The 15,216-nt window shown below is 36.0% G+C and overlaps 1 protein-coding gene across 1 annotated transcript in view; it reads right to left on the reverse strand.

The window, feature by feature from the left end:
- LOC139695781 (lutropin-choriogonadotropic hormone receptor-like) overlaps positions 1–15,216 on the reverse strand; it is a 484,244-nt gene that overhangs the window by 286,814 nt on the left and 182,214 nt on the right. Inside the window, exon 4 of the mRNA XM_071594568.1 lies at positions 12,377–12,454. Within this exon, the coding sequence (XP_071450669.1) occupies positions 12,377–12,454 (78 nt within the window). The remainder of the gene's footprint in view (positions 1–12,376; positions 12,455–15,216) is intronic.

Raw genomic sequence — 15,216 nt, forward strand, 5'->3', positions numbered from 1 at the left:
CCCAACACCTCTCAAAAATATACTTGAAGGAATACCTTTGACTTGCATTCGTGCACATGAAAATTGTGATCTCATAGTTTGAAAGGTAATTGTAAGCGCTACATGAAAATTTAGAAAACATAGTGAAGCTTAGGAAATAATCAGTCTCTGACAAACAGGAATTACAAATTCGAACAAATAATTACACTTCTAAAAAACCATTTGAATAATGGTAATTATTCAAATGGTTTTTTTCACTTCACGATCGATCTTTTCTATTAAAGTTTATTGCAAGAGCAAAACAATGGTTTGAAGGTTAGGTATTACTCACATAAAAATACGGAATTCGGAACTAATAATTATGTATTGAATTAATAATTTCTTTTCGTTTGGTCTCATGTATATAACATCCTTTAGAGATTAGTTCCTGACCCGCTGGCGTGGCTGAGCTTTGTACTTCTTATGGTGATGCATGCACCGGGGGAAATAAACGGGAGTTACTAATTATTGATGAGTGGAGAGGGAGAAAGAGGTCTTTTGCGAAGCCAAATGTGAACTTGGAAATGAGGGAGGAGGAGGGGAGTACGTCTTAGTTCCTGGCGAAGCGGGAATAGAGTGGCGAGGACTCCGGCGATGCCTGCCTGGTCCGCTGGTGAGCTGCCAAGATGACGCAGATAGATTGACGCAGTCCTCTCACGTCTTGCATTGATGCAATGCAGATTGAAACACTTTTAAAAAGAGAAACGATTGCAGCCGCAAGGAAACGATGCACGGTCAGAACGAGTTGACCTGGCTCAAATGAACAAAAAAGCCAATTTCTCGATTTCAAGGGAATGAGATTGATGAATAAAATGTCTTAGTGGATAATTAAAATGTCCCTCGCTACAAGTGTGAATAATAAAACAGGCCGAATGAAAACTTTGGCCGATGTACATTGAGATTCACTGAACAAAATTTTCTCCAATTTACAGTAAAAAATAAATGGAATGCATTTTTAATTCTGGATTCCCCACTGATGTCAAACAAACGAAATTTAACGTTAATAGTTGTAAAAAAATGGTCCTTGGGTTTAAAAAATACTATAAAAATTAAGATATTATACAAAATAAGGATGATAGCAGAAATATTTCACTTGCTATCTCGCAAAGTGTAAGGGCCAAAGTGTTTATGCATGACATTAGGAATTTATTGAAATGAAAGGTTTTTAACTCCCAAAAAATCCCTACGGAAATAAATTAAAATAATTGAATCCTTATTTTTATACGTATCAGGTACAGCCAGCAGGTATCTCCACTTAGATTTGAAACAGAGAAACGGGTATCATAGGTACAGGGAAAATATATCATATGTACAGGATAACTCGGGATGGAATGGTTTTCAATAGAAATAATTGTGCAAAATATTTTAAAATTTATCTGCCATCTTAAAGTTAACTAAAATCTTTCAAGCACTTCCCACTGCAGAAGAAGAAAAATGCAAGTATTATTTCAAAGTTATTTTGAGAAAAAATTTATTGTACAATTTATATTTCATAAGAAACTATTTTAGAAATTGGATTGTCATGAAAAGCAATGGAGTCAAAGGAGAACGAATGTTTACTTATAGAGGCAAAAAGGAAACTACTCTGTTGTATTTACTTAATCAAATAGGAAACAAATGAAAGAAAGCTATCAAAATAAATGAAATACTCAAATAGCATTAGGAGTCATGAACGTAATTATCATACTTTATCTTGAATTAAATGTTCCATGAATGTCCTCCAACAGATAACAAGATCATCGGATGGAATCAAGAAATAAAAGCATCAGGCAAAATTAAGCCATCTTTATGCCTAAGTAAATTTTTCATCGGATGTTATGAAAATATAATGCGCCACACATTGAAGAGTGGTTCAGAATTTTCTAATTAAGAAAGACTAAGAAATAATCACTGGATTCAAATTTGTTTGTTTTCAGACATCGAAGTTCAAGGATCGTCCGCATTCGTGACCCTGGCGAAGGATTTAAATCTAACTATTGACCGAGCAGCGATGTCATCCTTCCCAAAGTTTAATGCATGGCAGAAAAGGCACACATGGCTATGGTCGCATTCTTCAACAGCCGCTTCCGAATATACCACAGGAGACTAATTAATTAAATAGAATGATGGTTCGGTTTATTTCTCGTCTTGCGTCCATGGGAAGAGTATTCAGTTTTTATTACCACTTCAGAGAATAATTTATTGATGGCAACAAGACGCTACGCTGTAATGATCCAGAAGTCAAGGGGAACTTTATGTTGACGACCGGGAGCTTTTTCGGAGATTATTTAACGCTGAGGAACGGCGGGCGCATGGAAATAAAGTCGGAGATAATTTAAAGAAAATTACTTGGAAAGCCTTCGAAGAAGTGTGTAAATTAACTTAGACTCCATTTTAATTCTCTTAAAGAAATACCCAATAGCCATTGTTGGGTATTCAAGAGAATTAACCCCTAATCACCATGAAATTAAATTCTTAATCATTTCGACTGCTGGAAATAATGACGGCTTCATTTTGTGATGTCACGTACTAGGAATCATAATGCTTGGTTACTCGCGAAATCAAATTCTAAACAGAGAAGAAGATATTTTGAATGATAATACTTTCTTCATGAATACTCCTTGCCGGATTGGACCTCATTCATTAAAGCAACGCAATGTGCACTGTTCCGTATCCATTCTAAGAAGGTAGACGCAATTCTTACCATAATCTACAAGTGCGTTCCAAATTCAAAGCTAATTTTAGCCTTTTTGTGTTTCTAAGCGATTGTCAACCATTTTATTAGCACTTCGGCAGAGCATTTCCCTCTAATAGCGACTTCTAAATTGGCTACCCTCGTGGAGGAACCCGGGCTGAATTCAGGTCACAAGTGGTGTTTTTATATGTACTTGATCTATACCAGAATTCAATGCGGACCATATTATCAGTGACTCATTCATTTCGTTAAAAGGGGTGACTCATCAAAAAGTATAAAAACGTGCTCTCGTAAACCAAAAATACACTTTGGTATTCCGAGGTTGCTGATCACTTCGAGGTTTGTTTTCGGAGAAATATCCTCACGTCACATCATCATTGCAACCTCGGGCGGTCGAGCACTTGACTTCTTGTTGCGCACCTCCATTAGAATTACGTGTTTTAACGATTAAGAAGACTTTTTTCAATTATTATCAGGTTTAATGCTTAAGCAGAAATTTTCTCGAAAATGGTACACAAATTTAATATTGAACACTTATTTAAATGGTGTTAATTATGTAGAGAGTCATTAATGCAAATATTAAAGATTTATAATAATTAGTTACTGCCTTGAAAATATCCGTAGCCCATTAAGATATAAACCCGAAGGTTCCCAGCAGTCGGGAAGACTGATTAAATATTAATGAACGCAATCAATCTACTTTGAATAAATAATAATTTCAAGCAAAATCCAAAAAGATGTTTTTGAAGATTCAAAACTTACGGGCTAGTTGAGCGTATTTCAGGATATGCGATATCGCACGGGAATTTAAATTTGCTCAACTGATTTCTTTCAGTTATGAATTTAACATATTCCAAATTATGGAACTTCCAAATATCTTTTAAATAAGTACGTAAAGATTAAGGAGAAAAACTTTGAAGTGACAATAATGTTTCCTAAATTTGAATAGAATTTCCCATCCGTCGGCAATTGTCTTAGGGCATAAAAGGGTTTTTGGTCTTATTTCACTAAAGGCATTGCCAATATCTGTAAGTTCAAAGAAAAAAACAGGATCTCTTCATTCTTAAGTAATGGAACCGATTATAATTTGTTTTCAAAAAATTATAAAATCTCAAATGCACCGGTATCGTTTGAATTTAAAATATATTTTCCTCTTCGAGACCGTAATTTCTCTCAATGAATCTATAATACATTTTATTTTGGTAACTATGAAAATCATTACAATTCCTGGAAACGAAACTAGAGCTTAGTTGTAATTAATAATTCCTGCCATATGCGTCATTCACCATCCAAAATTATTTTTAGCATCCCAAAACACTGTCTATTAACGAATCCCAAGTCTGGCAAACCGAAAACAGATTTATTTGGTTTTCCTCAATACACACACCACATTGCTGATTCCCGTCAAGTGAGTTCTTTCGCCCGACCCCACTTTTCACTTAGTCCACCTTCTCGTCTCTCACACTTCCTCGTCAAATTATATCTTCTTTCTTCCATTGTATCAATATTATAGGCAGCGATCATTTTCCTACGTGAGCTCATTCCACCTGAATTTTCGGTGTCCCATGTGGCCATTTCCTCTTTCCATTTGCGTATGTTTCCTACTAAAATATTTAATTGATCTTTAACATTGGTAAATTTGATCACTTTTTTTATATCAATATTTTTCATTGAATACAAAATTTGAATTGAAATTGAATCGCTGAATTTCAAGGTCTTTAGGTGGGCTATTTGTTTTTAAATTATTACTGGCATTGATAGAACCTTAAATTGTGCGCGTATATTTGTTAAATATATATATCCATAAAAGAGGACTTTTCTCGACTCTGGGAAAATATTCGAATCCATCCATTCATGGATTATCCATATTCATCCTTATCCATGGATTCATATTGTGTTTTATTTTTTAAAGAAACCCTCTCCTCCTATGGGTACTTTGACACATCTCCTTTGGGTCATTGGATTTTGTAACGAAAACAAGTTATAGTTTAATTTTCAGGATCACCGATATGTGTTTATATATATATATATATATATATACACACACACACACACACACACACACACACGAGGGTCATCCGGAAAGTAGTACCCGTTCGTGAAATAAAGACACAAAAGGAAATATTAACAAACATAAAAAATTTTATTTGAAAGAGGATACTTTAAACTACTTCTCAACATAATCTCCAAGCAAATTAAGGCATTTGTCATAACGTGTGACAAGTTTCTGTATTCCTGCTGCATAGTCCTTCGGCGCCAGCTCATTGAGATACGCGAGGGACCCATCTTGCACAAATTTTTGCATAATGCAGATGGTGTTTAACAATTTCATGAACAATTGTTCGAGAAACATTGGGAAAATGCTCACAGATGTCATCAATTGTGACGCGCCGATCGTTCCTCACGAATTCGTCAACTGAGCTCACCAGTTGTTCTGTAATGACAGACGGTCTCCCCGAACGCTCATCGTCGTGTGTGTTCCCCCTCCCCATGTTGAAGTTGCGACACCACCGCCAAACAGACGACTCGTCCATTACATTGTCTCCATACACCTCCTTTAATTGGCGATGAATATCACATGGGCGAACGTTTCTTGCATTGAGGAATTTAATCACTGCCCTCACTTCACAACTGGCGGCGTTCTCAATTTTTTTAAACATTGTAAACAATCACAGAAACAACACAGGCAATGCTAGCGTCACGCAACTTGGCTCAGAGAAGGCAGACAAGCCACTGAAGCTATCTGACCTCGTCCAGCGGCTACTCGCGTCGTCAGCACTTCATGCGGCACGAACGGGTACTACTTTCCGGATGACCCTCGTATATACATATATCGCTGTATATACATATATATATATGTATGTATATATATATATACATATATCGCTGTATATACATATATATATATATATAGTATATACCTATATATATAACATTATATATAATGGGCTGACACAATATAACAAAAATAGAAAAGAATAGCAACATTTAAAAGAACACTTTAATGAAACTTCTGTACTAAAAGAAAACTGGATGCGTTCATGTATTTTTAATTCTCTCTGATTGGTGCGTTTTTATTTTGTATTTAATTTGTTCCGTAATTATTTCTTTTGTCCACCAGTCTTCCATTTTTCCCACACTTTACGTATCCGATAATTCCGTTCTTCTTCCTTCATGTCTCCTGGCACAAAATGTTAGCCTCAAGTTCCTTAGAAGCGTTTGCCGATATCGTTTTTAAAGGTATCTATTCGCGCTTGACCAGGCGCCTGTATCGTGGGGGGACGGGGGCAGAGATCGGGCACCGTGCATCACGGGAGACTAGACTGGCTGGCGACTGTGGCACAGCGACGGCGTCACCTCTCTCCACAGGCATTTGTCACTGGAGGGGATGAGTTGGAGCCGACGGCCTTCCTAAGCATCGCTAACAATTCTCTCGCACTGATATCCTCTACTGATTAGCTGGGAGTGAAGTAATACGCCTCTCACACCCATTAACTGTTACGAAAGGGAAGCACCCAGTCACCGGCGGGCATGTATATCTCTGCCAGAGTACGGATCGGCAAATAATCAAAATCCCCTTAACCGGCACCCTGTATGGCGATAACCATCTTTGCGGATTAGCACTCTGCATCGCCGTTTGATACAAAGAGGAGACCTGGCCATATCATGCGTGTAGCACACCGCCTTTGCATATGGACAGCATTTCGGCGGATGACGAGAGAGGCGAGCGGGAATTTGCCACTGGGAATACTGGGAAGGGGGGGTTGACTGGGGCTTCGTCCAGCAAATGCCATCCTCATGGTGGAATTTGGAAACACACTTGGGTTTCATTTCATGCTAGAGAGCTGGCTGACATCTAGAATACACTCCTACGATAACTACTGTATTCCAATACGAGCCTGTCAATCCATCAAATTTTAAGAGGAAAATTCCAACGCTTCTTGCATACATGCCATTTTACTCCGCTACCTCTACACTCTTTCATTGATTTTAGCCGAGGATAAAATAATATCATTCTTTTATATTCGCTCGAAAAGTTTCGCATTCAAAAGATTTTACCCTGATATATTTGTCTTTATTGAATATTGAATTGAAGTGTTTAAAATTTAGAAAAAGAAAAAATTTATTGCACCTAAGACGTAATTATAGCAAAGGAATGAACTCATTGGAAATTTATTTGGAACCAATTACGAAAATAATATGATTCCACTGAAACAAGTGTTGCCGGTTTTCGATAAATTTAATCGGAAGGACTATGAATCGAACAAAAAACTAGAAAACTAGGGTGCAGTTATTTATAGGATTGCACGTGAAGTAGTTAAGAACATTTTTCCATTTCTTTGTCTGCATTTTTAAACCACTGAATTCGTTCTCTTTCCCTTGAAAAGTGTAGAGAAATGTGACGCGATATTTGCCAATGAAAAATATGAATAATTGAATCGATTCTGGTGCGAAATGAAGTGAGAATACCAATCACAGGAACTGATTGTTTGTAGGATCAGAAGCGAATATTCAAAGTAGCAAGACATAGTAGCATTTTCCCAGTCTCGCATCATTTCGATCGAAGATCTGAGTCCATCGATCAGTTGCTATGACACGGATTGTGAAGCCCTTCACGCACGTTCGACTGCCTCCGCCTCATTGCCTCAGCAAGTCCTCGGTCCAAACTCGTTCATCATTCTATGCCCCCGTTTCGTTGCCTCAAGCCATTCCGGATGATTCGCATTAATTTTAATCCATCGTATTGCACGGAGAGGTTTGGCATTGAGCTTAGATCTATGCCACTCAGAAACCTAAGCCCTTATAAAGGAGGATGAGAACAGTTTGTAAATTTAGGGACTGAAATTAGGAAAAGTATTTTCAGCTTAAAATATTGAGATTATACAATTATGAGTAGTTCAGAGGAAATATAAATGTGTAGGAAAGAAACAAAGTCATGATACATTGATTGTAATGAAGAATTATAACAACCCAATGTAGAGATTTGCCGATGAAAATTAGTTATACATGACAGAAAAAGACGATAAAAAGAGATTGATAAACTCGTGTTAAACAAAGTGTCGAGTAACATGAACTACATGGTTTCAGCAATGTAGGAAAAATTCAAATATTTCTCCTGTTTACATTCTAATAACTTCCTTCAGCGTAACTACGAACCATCATAAACCAAAGATAATTAATGAAAGAGCGTTTCTACGTAATTATGACTTAGTTTTACAGTGATTCTCTGCTCTGAAACAAAAATTGATGCACTGCAAACTTAATTTCTATGCCAGCAGAGTCAAAAAGAAAGAACTCTTGGTTAGTACAGAATGAAAGTTCTCGAAGCTTTCATCTTTTCCAAATATTAACAGGGGGACACGCGAATTCTTAACAAGGAGAAAGTATATAAAAACTCCCAAGAGAAGATATATAAACTATATATATATATATATAATATATATATCTCACGCACACACACATACATGTGTGTGTTTTCTGTATATCCTGACACCCAAACATATACATAATATATCCAAATATATTCCAAGATTATATAATCCAAGTATTGGCCACAAAGTAGATGGAAAGAGTCATCCATAGTTCCACAGTTTGAGTTATTAGCTAGTTTCTTTTCAACACAGTATCTTTTATGTATAACCCCGGAACGAAGTAATACTTATACAATTTTTGAGAATAAAACAATGATTTTTTATGAGGATCATATTTTTAAATTTCATTCCGTTATATACATACCGTTCACGTTTTCAAGGTGACCTTGACGATGACGCAATATGATCAACAAATGAAAGTTTTACCGTGAACATTCATTTTTATCTCATATTATGGATCTACATAGCTTACTTGACTAACAGTTTCTGAAATTTTTGAGACAATTGTCAACCCCGCCTGTTATTCTCTAATTTATGGTAATTGTTTAAACAATAGCTCCGCTGAACATTGACCATGAATTTGCCGGGAGGTTTAAAGAATTACCTGAAATTTAAGATCATCCGTTTAAGCTTGGCACTTTTCCCTTTATTTAATTAGTTGAAATTCTCGGAATACTTATGCAACCTTCACTCATGCAACAAATGAAAGGACGCGATTCTGGAGCAAGCATAAAACACGGGCCAAAGGAAAGGAAAACAAAAGGGAACCATATTTCATCGGGAGAGACACGAGAAGGCCATGATATCCTGTGTTATTGTTTTGGGGAAGCCCCGAAATCAAAATGTGTGGACGATCTCCTATTTACGATCCCCGCATCCTCCTCCGTTGGAGCGGCCGACAATGCCTTCCTGTGCCCCGTCGCAGAGCACCCAATTACATACGGGAAGGAAACGCCTCCGCCCGCACCAGCTGCTGCCGCTTCCGTAACACGGATGAACCCGTTCCCCACTCACTCCCTCCCTTCACTCGGACCGTATATCTAGTCTGACGACGCACGTCAGGAAGAAACCGGGTTTCTATTTTTTTAAATCGATTTTTCCTTCGACTTTATCTGAAATATTTCCTCCTGCACTCTGAAATACATATATTTCTCTCTGACTATGGCTCGCATTCCCATTCCCCTCAAACCCCTCGCCGTTTCAAAGAGGGGGAATTAGGATTATTTGAAATAGTTGGTCGTTGCAGTGGCAATTTCAAACGAATTTTATTCGATCAAACATAATATATTGTTGATTAGTTGTTGATTAATTAATGACTCATTTAAAATGTAACTGTTATTACTATACTGATCAGAGAAAGATTTTATCAACTCGGAATAATCAATGCCGATTCGCTGGACCAACTTACTAAACTTGGACGGATTTATAATAATTAAAATAGGACAGCAATTTCTCATGGCTGACTAATACATTGGTATCTTTCCAGATAGTGATGGCGTGTGGTGTTGGCCTGAACTCCCCGCAACGGCCATTCATCGGGCACATGAACCTGTGCAGATGCAATAGGAAAGGGTACAATGATAGTTCTGCATTATACGTCCGCATAATGACTCACAAGCCGACACAAATATTGCGGAGGGGTTAGGACATCAAAATTTTTCATAAATTTTCTTCTTTAAAAATATATATGTATTTCACATGCATAAACAGACGTACAATTACGTTCACTTGTTTATAATATTCGAGGTCTGTCCAATAAATAAGAGATCTAATGCCAAATAAGCTTTTTTTGGAAAATTTAGTCTACATTGATTTGGTCTACTTCAAAGTACTCTCTATTTGTTCCTACGAACTTAATTTATCTTCTTTTCCACTGTTTAAAGCACCCTTGAAAGTCCTCGGTAGATAGGCATTGGTGATATCATACCTTTTATAAGGATCAAAGTACCTTTCCATTGTATAACTATATGAACACTGGAATAGATCTTTGAAAGGAACGTCTTGTTTTATTTGAGAAGCATGACGGCTACGTTTAAAGAAGCAACTAATTGCACATTCTCCTCAATGTCTGGTACCATTTTATTAGCATCAGAACAGGATCATACTACGAAGGAGTCTTGATAATTTGAAAAAAAATACATTTTAAACTCATCATAGAGAGAGCAGGTTTTGAATGGATACAATGCAATGAATTGAAAAAGTGTGAATAAAAAACCTTTAAATAGTATACATTTGAGGAAGTCCTTAAGTTATTTCTTATGGGTTTACACCGCTAAAAAACCAGATATAATGCAGTTTTCAAATGGTCAAATTTATTGGAATAATTTTATACTACACATAAGACGGAATTAGTTTTATGATAATGATCATCCTTATATTTTTTGGATTTTAATTATGGCTCTCATAAAAAGTGTATCAGAAAGTTTTCTATAAGATGAATTTTTATGTACTCCAATCTTTGTTATTGTCAACCAAGCAATTCTTTGCATTATTTATTTAGCGTACTCCGTTGCTGTGATGGAATAATGATTCTCATATCTTAAAATATACAGAGAATCTTTCATAAATATAAAAAACAGCAATCACTGAATTGTTTTCCCGAATACGTTGAAGGTGCTCATGTTTGTGCGAATTGTTTTGCACACTACGACGATAATATACACAACACAGACGAGGGCACGAATTAAAATAAATAAAGTTGAACTTCAAACTTGTTACTTATAATCATTGATTTAAACGCATAAAGCATTGTGACCGTCGGAGGGTCTTCTCACGGTATAACTTCCTGGGTCCATGCAAATTCATCATCATGCTTAGTCATAATGGCAATCTTCATTTAAAGATGGTATCCAAATAATATGTACATAAAATATATGTAAGATAATACGATGCCAAATATGATGGATGTATAGGAGTAAAATACGCCTTACAATTTTTTTAGAAAAACGTCATACAACTTAGGAATTATTGATGTATCCGTGGATATTTTTCGCGGTTATAATTGCCGTGGAAACCATTGTTCAATGAGTGACCTTGAGAACGTTATAGCACCACTACTTATCAGCCAAGAAAAACGATAGTAGCATAATATCCTCTCGATAAAACTTCGAATCTAGAAGTAATACTGCCCATTACTTCTCGAATATATAAAAATTCGACCATGCATTTCAACCAACAGAATCAATCAGAAGCGTCTTTTCATTTAGCATTCTTACAAACCAACAATCTCAATTCTAGCTACTCATTAATTTTGTTCGAATGAAAGGACCAAAGTTTCAGCAATTTCGTAACTACGCCTAGTCTATTTAATTGATGACTCCCTAATTACATTCCCTCGCACTACGGTCTCTTCAAGAGTATCTCTTTACCTCGATTAATTCCCTGTCGTGATTAGGAAGAGGAGGGTGCTTTGCGGATTTCTCCTTGAAATGAGAGACATTTAATTACATAGCTACTAATAAATTGTTAAAAGTCGAAAATCGATTTCCTGATGAGTCACAATAGAAAGATAGTTATGAAACGAGCCAAGAAAAATTTTGGAAAAATCTAAATGTCATTTTAAAAAAATGAAAAAATACAATTCTGCATTACGCAGAATACAGGTATGGGAAGACACTTCACTTCCTTTTTCTGAAAATCAAACCAGGGTAAAATTATTTTTGACCATTTTAGTAGGTTCCTTCCGACATTGAATTATAAGGAAATATACTTCTCCTGTTGAAATTGAATTTCGTAAATCAGGCGTTGTCGGTAATTCTTTTGGTAAAATGTGTTGATGGTGTTTTTAAACGACATAAAGTTCCTGCTTAACGACCTCTAAGTGGACACAAAAGGAGTGAGAAAATAAAACATCATATAAAGAAAATGAAAACAAACACAATATTATCTTTTCGAATTCATGAAGATAATTTTCCGGTGAAATTCCTTTAGGAAATCACTCACGCCGATACGATACGCATGCGTGTCGATCCTTATGCTGAAAGCCTAGAGTCAGAAAAATTTAGGTTAAGAGGAAAGCGGAATCATCTGAGGATTATTTTCTTCTTTCACCATTAAATCAAATTTTCCTTGATTCCAGGATCATTTATAAGACGTCTTCGTGCTAAATTTATTATCCTAGGAAAACATTTAAGAGAAAAATAAAGTATTTTTCTTTTACAGCAATATGATTTAGATAGTTTCACCATAAAATTACGAACAAATGTTTAAGGAAAAAGGAAAACTTAAAATTTGGGGTACCCACGAAAATGCCACCAATAAATTACCAAACATAATTTAATAGAAAGGGAATTTTAAAATCTATAACACTTACAGAATTCTTAGTCTCGGAAGATGCTCCCCAAACACCTGATCTGATATATTCCGAAGTTTTGGCGCATGGTCTATGTATCTGAAAGAAAAAATAGATAAAATTAATGTCCAATAAACATTTACCACTGGGGCAATATTGTAAGACTCTCTAGAGTGATGATAAGTCAATTCACTAATTTGAGCAAAAAGCCGGAGTTTTACCGAAATTATTCTGCAAATTTTCCGAAACGTCTGCAGTAATATCAGTATTCACCTAGTTGGCTTTAATAATACCTATAAAAATACTATTTGGCATATTTTAACCAGGTATGTTTCCAAAATATTTTGGTGAAAATATTTTCTTTTTTGAGTTTTTCCAAGGAAAACTTAGGTTCTCTACTTATATCTGAGCTCATATATGAGAACGAGAGATCGTGAAAATGTGACCATTACATAAAGGAATTCGTTAAATGTACGTTTTAAAGGTTTTAAAATGGAAATTTGATTTTGATGATTAATATTGCGTCGTCTTGAGGTAAAGCCCGCATTAGTATACCACCTGCATTAATTTTAATACTTTAATGCGAACTAATTATAAAGGCAATAAAGTTTCAACACAATGTAGAATCTAAATAAATAAATCGCTTTATATTTTTTAGGACGTAATCTGGAGAATTTTTCTGATTCTATTTCATTTTAACGTTAATATAGCGATCTACCAATTAAAAATAAAAATAATTGTCCATTTACCATGACCATTTATATCTTTAAAGCTATTTTACTTCTTAGTAATTAATGACTCTTTACCCGTAAAACTATTTTAAGGCATCCTGCGATCCCTCATAACTGTACATGCAGTATAAAAAAATATACTTTTCAACCAGACGTTGACAACAATTAAAGAATCGGGTTTACAGAATGAACAATCGATCAACCTATCTGCACATTTGGAAAGAAGTAAGCTTAAGTTTAACTGAGCGAAATACTGAGGAACATTTAATGATGCAGAGGGGATTGGGATGGCAAATCGGTGTAACGAAGAGTATCTCACTTAGCGTCGCACTCTCATTCATTGGAAACAGATAAATGTCATCTTATTTTCCCTTATAGTCGTTGCGTCACTGTTTTTCTCCGCGAAATGAACCCATTTGCCTCTTCGGGCATATTCTCCCACCTGCTCTTCTTTTAAGCCTCAAATGACTACCAGCGTGTAATCCGGCGCTCTTTCTAACGAAGGCATTAATTACGGCTCCTTATGTGATGCATTTTCCATTTAACCCTTAGCCCCGAACCTATACCCTCCTCAATTCCCTCGAAAGAAATTCCACTCGCAATTGAGGAACAATATTTGCCGCAGTGTGCCTGCAGAGAAGAGTCAGTCGCCTTTACGAGTCAGAATGAAATAATTGTCATCAACATACATTTTTAAACTAATTTTATCGCGTGGCACGCCTAATAATTACTTTTTTTACAACTCTTCATTGTCGAAATTCGAAGTGATCCATAATCTGCAGTCCCAGACTACTTTGAAGGCCTTATTTCCATAGAGTCCTCAAATCTGCTTTCCGGTTCTTCTTCAATGCAAACACTCGTATAATTTCTTTCACTATGTTCACTTACTTTTTGTATCCTTCAATTAACACATATCTCAACAGTCTTAAAAATATATTCTTGTTATTTTTCATGGACTTATTTTGCGATAACTCTAGGATTAGTTGGAGACCATTAAAAATGGGCGAAGATAAGTTGGATATCAATGTTTTCACATGGGTGGAGTGGTGGAAGATATAACTACATAAACGAAACGATAATAGATTAAGATCATTGGCCGATTTTCTTCTGAACTCTATTTGTGATCGCACAAACTCCAACCCCCTCCTGTCAGTCTTAATCCCTCGCTCGTTTCCTGAGCGTGAGCATCATGTATTTTTTCCGAGGCTCTCTCCTCCCTTGTAGTATTTGTTCCGTTTCCCCTCGAGGCATTGTTGTTTCAAGGGGTCGTCGACCTACTCAACTTTGCTTTCACTCAATAACTCACTTGATCTCGAGGCGTTAACCTTCAAATTTGGCTCCTTCAGCTATCAAATTACTCCGTGTCCCTGGAGACCCCAGAGGTTCTTCGAGACATTGAAAAATGGTGGTAAGGTTAAGGAAGGAAAAACCTTTTTCCTTACAATGTGACGTTAGCGGAACGTATGAGGCCAAGTAACATGAGACAATTGTAAAATATTTAAGCAATTTAGGCGCATGAAAGCATGCTTAAATTGTAAAAGTCACAGATAATATACCATATAATCTATCAAGATGTATCAAAATACAAAAAAAATAACGGTGGTGTCACCCAGTATTTTGCTTAACAATTTATTTGACAACTTTTTAAAAAGATATTTGTTTATGAAGGTTGGACATAGAAAGAAAATGACGTAGATGAGGATACCATTGGTTCCAGGAGTAATCGATGGTGAGAGAAATAATGGAATTGAAATCAAATAATGCGTGTGAGTAGTAATAAATAGTGAGTAGTATTAATATCCCCGATAAACTATTTAAATTTTTAGGACAAGGTTTTAGGAGGGATTTTTATGGTTAATTCACAGTATTTATGAGAGAAATTCTCGGCCGGAAGATTTCTTCAGATCAGTATTAGTTCTTAATCCAATAAAAAGGGAAAGGCTGCCATATTCACGGATGGAGTACAGAATAAGTTTTATATTCTACGCAGCAAAAGTGGTTCTCAGGGTAATCAATAGAAGGATGGAGAGCCAAATAATTACTAGGTACTGATTAATTTGGGTTCATGAAGGAAAGGGGCACGCGTGATGCCATAGCATTAATGAAGTCATCAATAGGAAGGTATAATGT

This window comes from Hetaerina americana, unplaced genomic scaffold, assembly GCF_022747635.1.
Source record: "Hetaerina americana unplaced genomic scaffold, ioHetAmer1.1.p SCAF_63, whole genome shotgun sequence".
NCBI classification, from domain to species: domain Eukaryota; kingdom Metazoa; phylum Arthropoda; class Insecta; order Odonata; family Calopterygidae; genus Hetaerina; species Hetaerina americana.